This window comes from Dipodomys spectabilis, unplaced genomic scaffold (genome assembly GCF_019054845.1).
Source record: "Dipodomys spectabilis isolate Male_0828 unplaced genomic scaffold, ASM1905484v1 ptg000573l, whole genome shotgun sequence".
In the NCBI taxonomy this organism is placed as follows: domain Eukaryota; kingdom Metazoa; phylum Chordata; class Mammalia; order Rodentia; family Heteromyidae; genus Dipodomys; species Dipodomys spectabilis.
The window spans coordinates 8,593-25,955 of NW_024871250.1; the positions used below are offsets into that span (position 1 = coordinate 8,593).

Sequence of the window (17,363 nt, forward strand, 5' to 3'; positions counted from 1 at the left end):
CCGCCGTGGCGGGCCGCGCAGAAAGCAGAACTGGCGCCCTCGGATGCACCCCACTTCCGCGGCGGGGTTGGGGGGCCGCGGCGGTCCCCTCCCCCTGCCCCGCAGCCCGGGCCGGGACCCCCTGTAGTCAGCTTCAGGCTCTGACTCGCCCATGAGGCAGCAAAAAGCTGGAAACGGGCCGTGGCTCAAGTGGGAGCGCTCAGGCCCGGGCCCAGCCCCCCCCCCGTCCCCCCCGCCCCTCTGCCCCCCCCCGATCGGGCGTGGCTAGGGGAGCCCCGTGCTTCCCGTGGGGCGGCGGGGTGGGGCGGGTGGCCTCTGCTCTGTGCCGTGGGGACCCTGACACCCCCATGCTGAGGGGTCCCCGTCCCAGGGCCACCCCCACCCTCCTCCTCACGGCCACCCATCTGCCCTGCCGCCCCCAGCCCTGTGCCTCAGTTTCCTTGTCTGGAAAACGGGGTGCTCAGTGCAGAAGGAAATGACAGGCGGACGGGGCTTTCTGGGGGTTCGCTGGAGATGAGTCTTAGGGACTCTGCTGCCCAGGCTGACTTTGAACCGCGATCCTCAGGACTCAGCCTCCTGAGTAGCCGGGGTGACAGGTGGAGCCCAGCTTGCTGCTCATTATGTTGAGATGGGGTTCTCCCTGCACAGCCCAGGCTGGCCGGGAGCTCGGGGTCCCCCACCTCAGCCCCCCAAGCACTGGTGTTACAGGTGGGGCCTCAGCTCTGTTTCCCCGTCTAGAAGCTTCCACCCACCAGAAAGCAGTGACTGGCCCTGTTGCCCTCCACGGCCGTGATTCGGGGTCCCGGGAGCCCCCCCAGGACTGGGTGGAAGCAGGGGGCAGGCGGGGCGCAGGCTGTGTGGGCAGTTCCTCAAAAGGCCGCAGTGCAATGCGCCATGACTCAGTGATTCTTTTCTAGATAGAGGCCTGGGCTTTGAACTCGCCGCCCAGACACGGCCCCGGGAGACATGAGTGGGGGGCGAGGCGCTGGGGGCCCGGTGCTCGGGGTCCTGGGCCCACGTCCTGCCCCCTCCACACGTGCTGGGAGCGTGGGGTGCGCACACCTCCTCTCCGGGAGTGGATTCTCCCCTCAGCCTCTGAGCTCTCACGCGGGGCTGCGTCGGGGGCGCGGGGCTCACACAGGGGTCCGAGCCCCGCCCGGCGCGGCCTCCGCGCTTTGCCCACTCAAGGCCGGTGCTGTCCACTCGAGCCTCAGCTCCACTTCCACGTGTGCTGGTCTGCGAGAGGGCAGCGTCCGCGGGCCTTCCTGCCCGGGCTGGCCGCAGGCTGGGGTGTTGTGGGCCGTTCCGAGTCGCTGGGACGGCAGGCGTGCTCTGTGGACCGCGGCCGGGCAGCTAGCCTCGTCCCTGCCCCCAGCTTGGCACCCTGTGGCTTCCGGTTGGCCCCCAGTTCCCACACACCAGGTCTGGGTTTCCTCTTCTATGAAATGGGGTGACGGCTGGGACCAGCCCTGCGAGAGGAGCTTCCTGGAGAGCGGGGTTTCACAGCCACCAGGGGCCCCGTGGAGGGGCTGGAAGAGGCCTCTGCGGCCGATCTAAATGATTACACACACACACACACACACACACCCGCCGCTGGTCACAGGCGCTCAGAAACCCAGGTACTCGGCCGGGCATGGTGGCACACTCCTGTAATTCCAGCGGTCTGGAGGCTGAAGTGGGAGGAGGGAGAGTTCAAGGCCAGATTGAGACACGAGCCCTGTGGCTGTGGCTCAGGCCTGTCGTCCCTGCCACCCAGGAGGCTGAGCTCTGAGGACCCTGGACCAGCCGGAGAGCACGGCCAGCCCTGGATGGCACAAGATGCCCGCTCCTGGCTTCCTGGGCAGTTTCTGCCCGTAGCGGTGTGCAGGGCACCCCAGGGCTGGGGAGGGAATGCGACTGGGGCTCCCAGGCAGGGCAGGCAGATGGCCAGTTTCCCAGAACTTTCAGTGGGGCTGTCTGAGAACTTTCATTAAGGAAATAATCAGGTGCAGACCCAATGAGCAAACTCCTACCCCACCTACTACAACACGGCGTGAATTGCCCTGGGCCCAGTCAATCCTGATTTCACCCCTGACCCCAAGTTGGCCTCTAGGGGAGCAGCGCTGGGGCCTGGGTGCAGGCTCCCTGGCCACATTTCCGGGGCGTTCTGAGTCATGGGGGAGGGGGGAGGCTGGCAGCAGCATCGTCACCGCAGGGCTGGTAGCTGTTCCCGCCAGCCTGTGGGTGCCCAGTGTCCCAGGGGGCCGGGGAAGGCAGCGGGGGCTCCTGGAGAGCGTCCCAAGGGCCTGGGTCTGCACAGAGCCCCCCTGCTTGAATGTGGCCTGGGCGCGGTCCCTGAGCCTTCCTGCTCAAGGCTGGCCCTCTACCGCCTGGGTCACAGCTCCACTCCCTCCTTGCCAAGGAAAAGAAAACCCATAAAAAAATTCCCATAGCGGGGCGCCTGGGCCAACGCTGGGGGCGGGGGGGGGGGGGGTGGGTCGGCCCCAGTACCCTGTGCTCTGTGTGCGGTGCAGCTCCTAGCTGGGCCTGGCTCTCAGCAGCTCAGGAGGTGGGCGTAGGAGGATCACGATTGGAGGCCAAAATGCACAACCTTCTCTGACCAAATGACTGAGGCATAAAAAGATTCAGGAGAGCCGGGCGCCATGGCGCACGCCTGTCATCCCAGCTGCTCAGGAGGCTGAGATCTGAGGATCGAGGCTCAAAGCCAGCCCGGGCAGGAAAGACCGTGAGACTCTGATCTCCAATGAACCACCAGAAAACCAGCAGTGGCGAAGTGGCTCAAGTGGTAGAGCGCCCGCCTAGAGGACAGCACCCAGGCCTAGAATTCAAGACCATGACCGACAGCAACAAAAGAAAGCCGGTGCCCTCCTGGGACCAAGTTCCACAGCCTGAGGCGGCGAGAGCGCGTGGCGGAACTTCTGGGAAAGGGGCCAGGGGCTAGGGCTGAATTCCCTTCACCTCAACCCCACACAGAAGATGGGGTACGCGCTGCTTGCTGGGCTCTAAGTGGTTCGGTCTCTGGCCAGGCCAGGTGGCTTCCTGGATAGAGGCACACCCCGGCTTCTTTTGTGCTGCTGCTCAGCTCAACCCAGAACCTTCCTCACACCAGTCTTCCTTACCGACCCCTCCCCCCTTCAGCTTTTCGCTAAAACCAACCTCTACCTCTTCGGCGGGGTGTGGTGGCTCACGCCTGTAGTCCCAGCTACCGGACAGGCTGAGGCGGGTGGGTGGCCGAGTCTGGGAGTACAGAGGTGGCCGGGGCCGCCACACGAGGCTGTCCCCCACCAGCCAATGCAACCCAATGTTCTATTTATGTATGTGTTAATTGTTGGTCCTGGGGCTTGAACTCAGGGCTTGGGTTCTATTCTGGAGCTTTTGTGCTCCTAGCTAGCTCTCTACCACTTGAGCCTTAGCTGCGCTCGTTTTTGTTTTTTTGGGTCCGGTCATGGGCCTGAACTCTGGGCCTGGGTGCTGTCCCTCAGCTCTTCAGCTCAAGGCGAGCGCTCTACCACTTGAGCCACCTTCCCAGCCCTGACACACATTTGTTTGGAAAATTAAAAAAATGGTGTGATGGGATCAGTGTGGCAGGACGCGGCATCTGAGGAGGGGGGGGACGGATGGGGGGATGGGGGGATAGGGGACGGGGGGATGGGGAGGACAGCCCTTTGTTTCTGGACATTTCCTGTACAGCCTTAAAATAGCAGTGCCGGGCTGGCCAAGCCACGGGCGCAGGGCGACCCTGGCTTTGAAGATTGGGCTCCGCTGTGTCCCCCACGCCACTGCTGGGCCTGGCCAGAGGCACCCGCCTTGGCCTTCCCCGCCCAGCTCTCCCCGTCAGGGAGAGCCTTGAGGACCAGCCATCGGGAGGCTGAGGCCAGAGGACCGCACCTGGAGGCCAGCTGGAGGGAAAAGCCCAGGAGGAAGGCGGGAAGTGCCACAGGGCAAGTGCCAGCCAGGACCCAGGACGTGTGTGTATGTGCCCGTGCGCGTGCCCATGCATGCTCTGAGTTTAAATCCCAGTACCGACAAGAAAACCCAAAAAAACTAAAGCAATCCCCCCACACTCTCCTCACAGGGTCGGGGTCAAGGTCAGGGTGAAGGTCACGTCATGGGCTGCAGGTGGAGTTCACAGGCCGTGGTGACCAGCACCGCACTGGATGGCCGGGGCTAAAAATAGGGAGCTGGCCGGGGCGGGGCTTCCGGGTGCCCCGGGAGGGCCTGGAACTTTCTACAAATCTAAAATGGTCCTAAAAAAATGTTTTGAAAAGCCAGAAACAAAGAGATGAACAGAGGGAGCTTCCGGGAGGGGCCCCAATGGGGGGGCAGGGTCCAGGGCGCCCCACAAAATCTGGGCCTGAGGTGCCGCCCCCAGCCTCCCCCCCCCCCCCCCCCACTCCCCCCCCCGCCCCGCTTTGTTCCTGGTCCCCGGTGGCCGGCCGGGCTTCCCTGTGCGGCTCAGGCCGTGCTGTCATCACACAGACAACTAGAAGCTGGCACGGCGGCTCCGAGGTGGAGCGCTCGCCGAGGGCGGGAGGCCCTGGGTTCGATTCCTCAGCACCACACACGCAAAAAAAAGCCCGAAGTGGCGCTGTGGCTCAAGGGGTAGAGCACTGGCCTTGAGCTGAGGAGCTCAGGGACAGCGCCCAGGCCCAGAGTTCAAGACCTGTGAATATGGGCTGGGAAGGTGGCTCAGTGGTAGAGCGCTAGCCTTGAGCTGAAGAGCTGAGGGACAGCGCCCAGGCCCAGCTCAGGCCCAGGACCGGACCCCCCCCCCCCCAAAAAAAAAAGACCTGTGAATAGCACCATAAATTTAAGACAAACTTCCCGCTTTCAGCTGTGAAAACATCCTGCAGTGTCCCGGCCTCCGACCCCGGCCTCTCCACCCGGGGCCTCTGACCCCGGCCTCCCCCACCCGGCAGCCGCCGCGCGCCCCGGGCTTCTGGGAAAAAGGAGAGAGGCCTGGGTGTTTTGTATTAAAATATTATATTAATCATTCAAACTTCATTTTGTACAAGGAGTGCGCGTGCGCGTGCGCGTGCGCGTGCTAGGCGGGCATGTCGGCCTTGCTGAGCGCGATGGCCAGCTCCAGGTCCTCCTGCTCCTGCCGCCGCAGCCGCGCCAGCCGCTCCTGCTCCGCCTTGGCGCTCTCCCGCTTGGCCCAGGCCAGCTGCTGCTCCTCATTGCAGAACTGCAAGGGAAGGTGGGGCTCAGCGCGGGCGGCCACGGGAGCTCCGGATGCGGATTTGGGGGCCTTTCTTGAGATGGGTGGGGGTATTTGGGGGCCCTGGGCTGGGCTCTGGCCTCCGCTTCTTCCAGGAGCCCCGGCCTCGTTCCCCGCCTCTGCCCTGCGCCCCGGGCTGGGCGCAAAGAAGCCGCGGGCCCCGATCACGCACCTGGGGCCGCAGAGCGCCGGCCCGTGGCGCAAGACCCCATCTCAATGCCGCCCCAGGAGGCCCGCCACCCACAGCTCCCGCCTGTAGTCCCAGAGGCTCGGGAGGCTGGGGTCTGAGGATCGTGCCTCGCAGCCAGCCCGGGCGGAACGTCTGAGCGACTCCTCTCTCCACTCAATCACTCGGAAAAGCACAAGCGGTGCTGTGGCTCACGCGGTAGAGCGCCGGCCAGCTCCGAGCGCCCGCGCGTAGCAGAGCCCTGGGCCCCGAGCTCACGCCGGGCCGGGTCCCGCACCCAGGTCCACTCCCTCCTCGGCTTCCACACGCAGCCAGTCCTCCCTCCCCGCCCCTGCCCTTCTCTTCTGGAAGCTTCCAACACATCCCTGGGAGGAACACAAGGGCCGCGCGCGGCGAGGCCGCAGCTGCGGGGCAGGGGGGCTGGGGCCTCGGGACGCTGCGCGGCAGGTCCCAGAGAACTTTCCAGAAAAGGGGTCTCGGGTGTGGTCGTGATGACACAGGCAGGGGCGCAGGGCGCCGTGACGGGCGCTGGCGGGTGTGGGCCCCGCGGCTCGCGCGGCGCGGGATCGGAACCCGGGGCGCGCTGCCCGCTCCCCGCGCCTGCCCGCTCCCCGCGCCTGCCCGCTCCCCGCGCCTGCCCGCTCCCCGCGCCTGCCCGCTCCCGCGCCTGCCCGCTCCCCGCGCCGGGCGGGCCCCGCGCCTGCCCGCTCCCCGCGCCTGCCCGCTCCCCGCGCCTGCCCGCTCCCCGCGCCTGCCCGCTCCCCGCGCCTGCCCGCTCCCCGCGCCGGGCGGGCCCCGCGCCGGGCGTTTGGGCGCTGGCGGGGTGGGCGGCCTGTCTGCCACCCGTCCCCCCTCCTTCCTCGGGGTGCCGGCAGCCCCCCGACACAGAGCCGCACCCCGACCCGGGAGCCGGGGCCCAGGAGCCCATCGCGCCCCCAAGAAGCACAACACAGAACCGCGAGCGAGAGCGAGGGCGTGTGGGAGGCGGGCGCGGCGGCGCGGCTCAGGCGGGGGAGCGCCTCCGCCCGCGGGCCGGCCAAGGCGCGACCAGCCCGCCATCGCCAAGGCTCCCGCAGCGCCGCGGCCGCGGGGTGCCGGGCGTGGACGGGCCGCGGGGGTGCCGGGCGTGGACGGGCCGCGGGGTGCCGGGTGCCGGGCGGGAGGCATGGCCTTGGGGCCCCGGGGTGCGGGAGCGGGCGCAGCGAGCCCCCCAAGGCGGCAAGCGGGGTGAGGGCGCGGGAGCGTCTCAACTTACAGAGGTGAAGTCGGCAAAGCCGGCGGAAGCGGCCTTAGCGGAGGGGACAAGGGGGTCTGTTCCGCTAAGCGGCTCCCCCAGCCCCTCTCTATTTTGGAGCGGGTCGCCGGCGCGGGCCCCCCGCGGCTGGAGGGGCTCGGGGGGCGGGGGCTCCGCGGAGCCGGGCTGGCTCACGGGGGTGCTTTTACCTGGAGGGCGGGGGAGAGAACAGAACAGAGAGAGAGGACACGCGTGAGGACGTGGCGGGCCGGACGGGCGGGGCCGAGCGGCGGGGCTGCGCCAGCCGGGGACGGACCGCGGGGCGCGCGCGCGCACGCGCACGCAGAGACAGGCAGAGGCACGCGCACGCACGCAGAGACAGGCAGAGGCGCGCGCGCGCGCCACGCAGAGACAGGCAGAGGCGCGCGCGCGCGCAGGCACGCGCACGCACGCAGAGACACGCAGAGGCACGCGCAGGCGCAGGGACGGGCCGGGCCCCACGCGAGGAGGCCGGGCCTGCCGACGCCCTGGGCCCAGCCACGACCACAGCCACCAGCGGCGTGACTGCGCGCAGCACACACACGGCTGCCGCAGGGACCGCTGGGAAGGGCTGCCCCCTGCACACACCTGCGGGGACCGGCCTGGAGCCTGAGCCCACGCACACACGCGGGCCGCACGCACACATGCGGCTGGGACCAGCCTGCCGCCCCGCTGCTCTACCGCGTCTGCGGGCTCGGGTGGGAGGGGGTTGGGAGGGGGTGCGGGGCTGGGGTGGGAGGGGGTTGGGCGGGGGTGCGGGGCTGGGGTGGGAGGGGGTTGGGAGGGGGTGCGGGGCTGGGGTGGGAGGGGGTTGGGAGGGGGTGCGGGGCTGGGGTGGGAGGGGGTTGGGCGGGGGTGCGGGGCTGGGGTGGGAGGGGGTTGGGCGGGGGTGCGGGGCTGGGGTGGGAGGGGGTTGGGAGGGGGTGCGGGGCTGGGGTGGGAGGGGGTTGGGCGGGGGGTGCGGGGCTGGGGTGGGAGGGGGTTGGGCGGGGGTGCGGGGCTGGGGTGGGAGGGGGTTGGGCGGGGGTGCGGGGCTGGGGTGGGAGGGGGTTGGGAGGGGGTGCGGGGCTGGGGTGGGAGGGGGTTGGGAGGGGGTGCGGGGCTGGGGTGGGAGGGGGTAGGGTCTCGCCTGTGGGGTAGGGTCTGGGCTGTGGGGTCTGGCTGTGGGGGGGTAGGGTCTGGGCTGTGGGGGGGTAGGGTCTCGCCTGTGGGGTAGGGTCTGGGCTGTGGGGTCTGGCTGTGGGGGGGGGTAGGGTCTGGGCTGTGGGGTCTGGCTGTGGGGGGGTAGGGTCAGGGCTGTGAGGGGGTAGGGTCTGGGCTGTGGGGGGGTAGGGTCTGGGCTGTGGGGGGGTAGGGTCTGGGCTGTGGGGTCTGGGCTGTGGGGGGGTGGGGTCTGGGCTGTGGGGGGGTAGGGTCTGGGCTGTGGGGTCTGGCTGTGGGGGGGTAGGGTCAGGGCTGTGAGGGGGTAGGGTCTGGGCTGTGGGGTCTGGGCTGTGGGGGGGGTGGGGGGCACTGCCCGGGCCCTGCAGGCACCCGGCGGCCGGGCTCTAGAGCCGGCAAAGCTGCTTTTCTGGAAGGTTCTAAGGCTCCCGAGGTCCGTCATGCCGGCGCTGGCGGGCACGATCCCGCGGGACAAGGCGCCCACGCGTGCCTCGCAGGCTGCCTGGCTCTGCGGCCCCTCCCGCGGGACGGTGAGGCCGGGCGCCCCGCACGCTCGCACCCCGCAGACGCTCACCACCGGCGCAGGCGTGCGTGCCCGCGCGGGGCCTGTGTGGCGGGGGCCCCGGGGCGGCGGACCCCAGACCCCCGAGCTGCTCCCAACACCGGGCACAGGGCAGAGCAGCACCAGCCAGGGGTGCGGGGCACAGGAGCCCACGCTTCCGTCCGCAACCCAGCGCCGCGGTGCCACGACCCCCCACGGCCTGCTCTCCATGACCCCCCACGGCCGGACCCCCCACGGCCTGCTCTCCACGACCCCCCACGACCCCCCACGGCCCGCCCCCCTCCCGCGCCCCCCAGCGCGCACTCCAGCGGCCCCCGCGGTGGGGTGCGGGGGTCCTGACCCCTGGGCCGGGTCTGGGCTCCGCGGTGACCCCGCGTCCCGCCCGTTATCTCCGGGGCGCATCGTGGGAGCGGAACTGAGGTAGTTAGGCTGGGCCGAGGCGCTAACCACGCTCGGCGCTGGCACCGTAAACATGAGGTCGGGCGCGAGGGGGGCGAGGCGGCCCCGACCTGACCCCCGCCCCGTCCTGGGGCCCCCAGGAGCCGGGACCCCAAAGCCACGGGGGTCGAGCCTTCCCTGGGCTGTGTGTTGGAAGCACAGAGAGGGGGGCGGGGGGGGGGCGGGGGGAGGGCGGCCGGTGCAGAGGCCCAGGGCTGTGGGGGGCCCGGCGGGGGGGGGGGGCTTGGCCCGTGGAGGGGGCTTGGCCCGTGGAGGGGGCTTGGCGGGGGGGAAGGGGAGCCGGCCGGGGGCGGGGGGCTTGGCCCGTGGAGGGGGCTTGGCCCGTGGAGGGGCCCGGTCGGGGGCGGGGGGCTTGGCCCGTGGAGGGGCCCGGCCGGGGGAGGGGGGCTTGGCCGGTGGAGGGGGCTTGGCGGGGGGGGGGGGGGGGAGGGGGCCCGGCCCGTGGAGGAGGCTTGGCCCGTGGAGGGGGCCCGGCCCGTGGAGGAGGCTTGGCCCGTGGAGGGGGCTTGGCCCGTGGAGGGGGCCGGCGGCGCGGGCAGGAAGCGGCAGGGCGGGGCGCGGCCCAATCACTGGCGCCCACAGCCGTTTCCTGCACTTGAAAAAAATCTGTTTCTCTCTTTGCAAATCAACAACTTTTACCTAGAAACCCGAGAAACCCCGAGAGCGCCGCCGCCCGCGCGCCCGGCCCGGCCGTTGCAGAGCGCGGCCGGCCTGTTTACCTGGGAGGCGCGCACCCGACTCTAACCGACGGTTTCGGGGCGGCCGCGGGGCTGTTTTGCATCTGCTTCAAAGAAAGCGGTTCCCGCACCCCCACCTGCCGCCACCCCGTACCTTGACAGACCTTTCTAGAAAAAGCAGCCCAGGCTGCACAGGCCCCGGCGCGGGCGGCTGGGGACCCCGCGCCCCGCACCCCCTCCCCCACGCGCAGCGCCGGGGGACCTGGCAGCTGCGGCCTCCCCACGCGAGACGGGGCCCCACGCGGGCGGCCCGGGCACCCGCCGCGCCCACCCCGCCTGCTCCTCCACGTTCTTGGGGGAAACTGAGGCTCGTGGGCTCAGCTCCCACCTTGCTGCCCAAGGGTCCCGAGTGCAATCCAGCTTCCGGCCCCTTCGTCCCGCCCGTTCCCAGCCCCGGGCCTGGCCGCCGGGCTGCGTGAAGAGCAAGGGGAGGAGCGCAAGAGGAGCGGGGCGCGGAGCTCGCAGCACGCGGCACACGCCGCTAGCGCACGCACATGCGCACACGCAGTAGGCAGGCACGGGCTGCCCGCAGTCAGTACGCATGCGCGCGAGCCGTCAGTGCACACACACGCAGCCATTGATGCGCATGCGCCATTAGCACCCACGCACAGGCTGCCGGCGTGCGCGTGCCGTGGGAACGTACCGGCCAGCAACGTGTACCGGGGGCCGCTTCCTGGAGCCTCCGCTTCTGGGTGGGAGAGTGAGGGGGAGCATCAGACTCCACCCCACACGGACCCGTCCTGCCCACGACACGCGAGACGCACACGCCCCCGTGGACGCCCCGCCTGTCCCGGCCTCCCCGGGCACAGCCGCCCGCGTCTTCCCCGCTCGTCCACGGGCGCTGCCCGCGGAGCGGCTTCTGCTCCACGCGAGCCCGTGCACCTGGCCGCGCAGACCGCTCGCCCACGCGCCTGTGCGCGCGCGCGGCACGTCCACCCGCTGGCTCCACGCGCGCCCGCCCCACCCGAGCAGCGGCGGAGGCCGCGCCCCGCGCGGAGCCGGCCGCGTACTGACCGCTGGGCGGCTTGGGCCGAGGCGGAGCGGGCTTCTTGGGCGGCAGAGCCGGCGTGTGCTGCGCACCGTGAAAGGGGTCGTCTGAGAACGCCGCGCCTCCCACGGACGCGGGGAAAGGCCCAGGGGGGGGCTGCAAGAGAGGACACGGGAGAGGCAACACCGTCAGTCTCGCCAGGCCGCCGGGGATGGCGGCCGCTCCCCCTGGGCCCGGGCTCCCGCGCAGAGCCGCCCTGGCGCCCCCAGCCCAGCCCGAGTCCCTGTGTCCCCGACCCTCCGCACCCCACACCGGGGCCCAGCCCAGATCCCAGCCCCCATCGCGCAAGGAGGGCGGGTGGTGGGCAGAAGGACGCACAAGCCACAGGTGGGGGGAGGAAGAGGAAGAGCACACAGTTGGCGGGTGGATGGGTGATGGAGGGAGCCAGGGTGGACCACCGGACAAGAGCACGCGTGGGTGAAGACCGAGAGGGTGCTGGCTCGGATGGGGCCGGGCTGCCGGCCCAGCGGGGAGAAGCACCGCGTCACAAGAGCCAGCACCGGGCCAATCGGCGGCCTCCCGGGTGACAGGCGCCGCCCACAGGAGCCAGTGCCAGGCCAATCGGCGGCCTCCCGGGTGACAGGCGCCGCCCACAGGAGCCAGTGCCAGGCCAATCGGCGGCCTCCCGGGTGACAGGCGCCGCCCACAGGAGCCAGTGCCAGGCCAATCGGCGGCCTCCCGGGTGACAGGCGCCGCCCACAGGAGCCAGTGCCAGGCCAATCGGCGGCCTCCCAGGTGACAGGCGCCGTCCCTACCATGCCTCCTCTATGCACAAGGAAACAGGCCTGGTATGGCGCTGCAGCCCGCTAGGGTTGGGCCTGCACCTGTGGTCAGGCTGCGGCTCCTGGGCACTGTGCCTAGCTGTGGGCTGCTGGGTCTGGGGTGGACGCTTCGAGCCACTGTTGGTGACGCTGGTGGACATGGGCAGGGGCCTGCCCTGGCTGACTCAGTTTCCCCACCTTCAGTGCCAAACGCACAGCCACAGGCCCTGGCTCAGCACCGTGAGGACGTGGCTGCGGGTGTGGTACCTCCGGGGCCGCACCCACCCACCCTGGCTCTCCCGACACCAAATACACTACACAGAAAATTCCAGAAGTTAATACCCCTGGGCTCTGGATGGCTTCTGCACACGGCTTGCGCCATGGCTGGTGAGGTGCTGTTTCCTGGGTTGTCAGTCTGGGCTGTGCTAGGCTGGTCTGAGCCCCTGGCTGCGGGCGGCCCGCACTGCCACTGGCTGACCGGGAGCCCGCAGGGCGTGGGGTCGGCGGGGGGCACCTCGGGGCACCGGATGCCCTGCGCCTTGCACTGGGGGAGGGGGGCATCACGTGTGTTCTCTGGAGAGTGGTCCGGCTGTGTAGCCAGGCTGACCTTGAACCCGGGTCCCCCCGAGCGCTGGCATCAGCCCTGCGGGCGCAGTGTTGTGCAAGGAATGGCGGAGGCCTGGGACGTCTCCCCAGGCACTGGGGGTCCCGGGCGGCTCCCCATGCGCTCGGATCCTGCTGCGGCAGAGCCACTCAGGCATGTGCAGGTGCAGACGTGGTGACAGGTGGCCGCCGGCCAAGCCCACCTGGCCAGGCACGAGGCGCACCCTCCCATCAGCGCGGGGCCAATCGGCGCCCTCCCAGGTGACAACCCCACCCCCAGGGGCCAGCGCCGGCCAATCGGTGCCCTCCCAGGTGACAACCCCACCCCCAGGGGCCAGCGCCGGCCAATCGGTGCCCTCCCAGGTGACAACCCCACCCCCAGGGGCGAGCGCCGGCCAATCGGCGCCCTCCCAGGTGACAGGCGTCACCCCCAGGAGCTGGGGTGCGATGGCTGCTTTGAGCAGGGTTTGGGGGGCTGGGTCGCCGGGGTCCAAGCGGCCTCTGCAGAGTCGGGGGCTGACCTCTAGAAAGGTGGCCCTGCCTGCGGGGGCAGCGCAGCCCTGGAGAGCGCGGCCCAGGAGAGGGGAAGAGGCAGAGACGTCCCTGATGATGGACCATGGGGTGGGGGTGGGGGACATGGAGGAGGCACGCGGCTCGTGAGGGGCTCTCCCGGGCTCGGGCGGGGAGACCAGGGCGGGTTATGTAAGTGGCTCTCATTTTATTCTCAGGGCCCTCCACAAACACGTTTTGAGGAACTTATTTGCATCTCTCCTGGGCAGTGGGGGGATGGGATAGGGTCCAGGGCCTGGTGGATGAGCAGGGTCTGCCAGGGGTGCCCAGCAAGAACACGCTCGGGGAGGAGGCTGGGAGGACGCAGGAGGCGGCTGGGGAGAAGGCTTGGGGAGGACGCAGGAGGCGGCTGGGGAGAAGGCTTGGGGAGGAGGCTGAGGAGGACGCAGGAGGCGGCTGGGGAGGAGGCTTGGGGAGGAGGCTGAGGAGGAGGCAGGAGGAGGCTGGGGAGGAGGCTGGGGAGGACGCAGGAGGCGGCTGGGGAGGAGGCTCAGGGAGGAGGCTGGAGAGGGCGCAGGCATTTGGGGTGTTGGCCGCCCCCATTGCTGCTCCAGGCCCCACCCTGCCGGTGAAGGAGAGAGCTGACTTTTTTTAAGCAAAGGAAAAAGAGAAAAGAAAAAGCCAGCTCAGGAAAACAACAGCACGGCGCGGCGCAGCGGCCACAGTTTCGCTTCCCGGCAGTGTTGACACACCTGAGGTCGTTCTTGAAAAACAACGTAACCACAGCCCGCAGATGCGGCCCACAGACGCGGCCCCAGGCCGCGTGCCCAGGCGGAGCTGCAGGGCCGCTCTGAGGGGAGGGCAGGCCGGGTCCACCGAGGAGCTGCCCGCCCGCCCGGCCTCCGCCCAGGCCAGGCCTGCAGCCTGGCCAGGGGTTGGGGTGGGGTGGGGAGGGGGGAAGCGGCTGCAGGGGCCGCAGCGACGAGCGATGGGCTGCTGCCCCCGTGTGGCAGATGCGCCCGGTGTCGGACGGACCCTGTGCTGAACACCCCACCCGGGTGCTGCCCAGCCCACACGTCGCCACCGTCCCAGGCGACCTGGAGCAGTGTGCAGTCGCTGCCCGTCTGGTCCGCGTGTGGCCCCGGCAATGCACGCCAGAGGCACAGGGCCGCGCGTGAGGAGCTGGGCCCGCGGGGCGCGGCGGCTCTCCACACCAGGATCAACCGTGCACACAGAAAACCAGGAACCTGGGTGCCTGTGGGCATCGGGGGGCGCTTCTTGCCCTCGGTCCCTGTCCCACGTGCCAGGCCACCAGCTCCCACGTCACACCAGGGAGAGGGGAGACCATGGAGGACAGCGCGGCTCCCTGCACACGCTGAGATGCCCTGGGCACGGAGCACACGCCCACGGCCGCCTGGCCCACGGCACTGTGCTGCCCCCTGCTGGCCAGTGCCCGTCGTGCAGGCACACGAGGCACCACAGGGCTCCTGGGTGAAGCTGTGGCCACAGCACGTGGGGGGCGGGGGGGGGGGGCCACGGGGACGGCGGCCTGGACGGGGCTCACGCCAGGGGCGGTGCTCACGAGCTGGCTCTGCCCCGGGGAGGGGGGACCCCGGCGTCATTTCTTCCCCCTGGGGCAGGTCTATGCCCACTTCACACTCCAGTCCCCTGCGGCCCACGGGACATGGCTTGGGCACCTTGGGCTTGCATGGCTCCGCCTCCCGCACCCACCCACTCCCGCCCAGTTCCGGTGCCCTGGCCTGTCCGAGCCATGCCACCCGTGTTAAGGGGGACACACGCCTGGGGCAAGCCGGAGTCCCCCCCACCCCCACGGCGAGGCCCGCGCCCCTCACCTTGGACATCTGGCTGAAGTCAGCGAAGCCCTCGGCGCTGCCGAACGCCCCGCTCCCAAAGGGGTCCAGTGTCCCAAAGGGATCTGCAAGGCACCGGGAGGCAGGGGTCATGGCCAAGGACAGAATGCACCCCGTACCTCGGGGGTCAGGACAAGGCGGGGTCCCCAAGGCAGAGGGGTTGCCACGTACGGGAACACGGGCCCCACGGCTCCTGCCTGCTCTGGCACAGGGCCCCTGTGTGGCCACAGCTCAGGGGGCCAGGGGGCACGGCCTGCTGCCCCGGAGAGCTGGGATGGGTGGAGGCAACAGTGTCCGTGGCGAGGGGACACCAAGGTGTGTTTTCAGAGCCAGGGGTCATCACACAGCCCGGGCCGGTCAGTTGTACCTCCCAAGTAGGACTTACAGGCGTGCACCACTGTGCCCAGCCGGAGACACGCGTTTGCGGTGCTGTCTCCTTTGCGCCCCGCCCCATGACTGCCCCCCTGGAGGACATGAGGCCACGGGCAGGGGCCCAGTCCCACTCACCTGATGCTTTCGGCACGCCGGACGACGCGAAGGGCTCACTGGCCTCGAATGGGTCGAGCTGAGGAGACAGGAGACGGCGGGTTCGTGGCCTCTCCGGACCCACGGGACCCCTGAGAGGGCGGGGGGGTGGGGGGAGAGTGGAGGCGCTGGGGCCCTCGCGCCCTGGGCATGGGGGGCTGGTGGGCCGGGCTCACCGAGGTGGGCGCGCCGGGGGTCTTGGCGAAGGGGTCGGCGGCGAACGGGTCGCTCCGCGGCTGCTTCTTGGAGAAGGGGTCGGGGACAGGGCCGCGGAAGGGGTCGCTCTCTCGGAAAGGGTCCCCGCCGAAGGGATCTGGGGGGGTGGTGGAGAGGTGAGTGGTGGAGGTGGCCTGGGAGGAGGTGACCGGGGCAGGCACATGCATGGGAAGCTTGCAGGTGACAGGAAAGGTTCTGATCTCACAGGACGCTGTTGGAAAGGACCCTGGGGTTCGTGGGTGGGCGCCCCGTGGAGCCCCTTACCCCAGCGGGGGGGAGGGGGGCACAGCGGCCCTGGCTGCGCAGGCAGCAGACAGGATGCAAGCTGACCCGCTCACGCCTGCCCAGGCCGGGCAACTTCTGCGGACGGCGGATCGCGGCCAGCGTGGGCCAGGGCGTGCGCAAGATGTGGAACTTGGCTGCGTGGAGAGGCTAGCTCTTCACGAGGCTGGGTTAAAAACCACCGACAAACGGCCAGTGCCAGTGGCTCTGCCTAGAATCCCAGAGGATCAAGGTTCCAGAAAGTTCCTAAGGCCCTCATCTCCATAGAAAAATGTGGGGCGTGGCAGGGGTTGCCTATCATCCCAGCTACACAGGAGATGGAGGTCAGAGGTCAAAGCCCAGGCCAGCCTGGCCACACACCCCAAGCAGAGCAGCCCCTGCTTAGCCAGCATGAGGCCTTGCGCTCAAGGCCTGGCACCAGCTCGCACACATGGAGGTGAGCATCTCAAGAGAATAAAATCCACCTGCTACCAGGCAGGGTCCTGTGTGGTGTGGAGGGCCGCCATCTGTGCCAGCAGCCGCCACCCCCCCTTGTGAGGGTGTGGCCTGAGAGCCACCGCCCCGCCCCGCCCCACCCCACCCCACCCCAGGCCGTGTCACCTTTGCCACCATACCTGTGATCGCTGTCTGCTGCTCCACAAATGGATCGTTCTGGAACGGGTCGCCTACAGGGGGCAGGGGGAGGAACAATACTTGGGCCCGCCCAGCTTCGGGAGGAGGAAACTCCCACCCGGCCCCGACGGGGTGGACACAGCTGGGGGGTCGCGAGCGTGGACCGGAGGGAGCGCCGGCCCCCGAATCACGCCGCCTGCCCTTCCCCGCGTGGGCACGCGCTGATGCCCGCTGCTGGGGGCCGAGGCCGCCGACCCCACGGGCAGCGCGTGCAGGTGCGGACCCCCGGGGCGGCTGCCCGCTCCCGTCAGAGCGCGGGCGCAGGGTGCGGGCCGGCGGGCCCGCGTACCTTTGAAGGGGTCGGCTCCCTTGAAGGGGTCGGTCTGGAAGGGGTCGTCGGCCTGGAAGGGGTCGGCTGGCAGCTCCTGCGCGCTGCCGCTGAACAGCAGGGCTTTGCTCTTGAAAGGATCGTCCTGGAGCGGCGGAGCGGACAGGACGGCGCTGGTCACTGCCACGGAGGACCAGAGCACGCCCCGGCCCGACCTCCGCCTGTCCAGCCACCCCGGATGCCACGGGAGAGGACGGCGGGCACTGGGCAACACGGGTGCGGCGGGTAAGCCTGGAGCAACTAAAACAGTTCACCGAGTGGAGGCAACCCGCATGCCCGCCGCAGCCGCGCAGGAAGGACCGCGCCCCCCCCCCCCCCCAGCCAGCCGGCCCTGGGCACGGCAGGGAGCGGCGGGCGTGGCCGGCAGTGGGCGTGGCTCCAGTGCAGAGGCCTGCCCTCCTGAGCAGGAGCCCGTGTGAGTTCAACCCCCCCCCAGTTGCCACAAAAGGAAGAAAAGGAAAGGGAGAAGTGAGTGAGATCCGGAGCCAGGCACTGGGGGCGCAGAAGCCCTGGAGGGGGACGCCAGGGCTGTGCTCAGCACCCTGAGAGACCGTGAGGAGGGCGAAGCTTAATGTCTGAGCAGAATGACATCTTCAGTCCCGGCTTACTGTGGGCTGGGCGCCGGGGCGCGCGCCTGCAGCACCAGCTCGCGGGGAGGTGGAGGGGGAGGAGGATGGGCGCGGCTTGCCAGGCCTGGCAGGCGGCTGAGAACGCAGGTGACAGTGTGGGAGTGGTTAAAGGCCCCCAAAGACGTATTATAACAAGGCTGCTGTGGCCAGCGCACCCCAGGGGTGCTGGGTTTAGAAAAGAACCGAGGGCTACAGCCTCCGCACTGGGCATGTGCCCAGGAGCACCGGATGAAGGAGGATGGAGGGTTTGGGAGGCGCCGAGCGCTGGGTTGAGGAGGCAGGAGGGCGGGGCGGCGGCGCTGGATCTGGGCTGTGGCG

At 70.0% G+C, this 17,363-nt stretch overlaps 1 protein-coding gene across 5 annotated transcripts in view; it reads right to left on the reverse strand.

Moving 5' to 3' along the window:
* Positions 1 to 4,966: 4,966 nt before the first annotated feature.
* Eps15l1 (epidermal growth factor receptor pathway substrate 15 like 1) overlaps positions 4,967 to 17,363 on the reverse strand; it is a 37,285-nt gene continuing 24,888 nt past the window's right edge. The window contains exons 17-24 of one of the 5 annotated variants that reach the window (XM_042670609.1): positions 16,378 to 16,501; positions 16,031 to 16,081; positions 15,095 to 15,231; positions 14,901 to 14,958; positions 14,376 to 14,458; positions 10,615 to 10,744; positions 6,664 to 6,851; positions 4,967 to 5,188 (exon numbers count right to left, since the gene is read on the reverse strand). In XM_042670609.1, coding sequence (XP_042526543.1) covers positions 5,045 to 5,188; positions 6,664 to 6,851; positions 10,615 to 10,744; positions 14,376 to 14,458; positions 14,901 to 14,958; positions 15,095 to 15,231; positions 16,031 to 16,081; positions 16,378 to 16,501 — 915 coding nt within the window. In that variant the 3' untranslated portion in view covers positions 4,967 to 5,044. Of the gene's footprint in view, positions 5,189 to 6,663; positions 6,852 to 10,614; positions 10,745 to 14,375; positions 14,459 to 14,900; positions 14,959 to 15,094; positions 15,232 to 16,030; positions 16,082 to 16,377; positions 16,502 to 17,363 lie in introns of those variants that run through there. The other 4 variants (XM_042670611.1, XM_042670610.1, XM_042670612.1 and 1 more) reach the window with 4 other exon arrangements.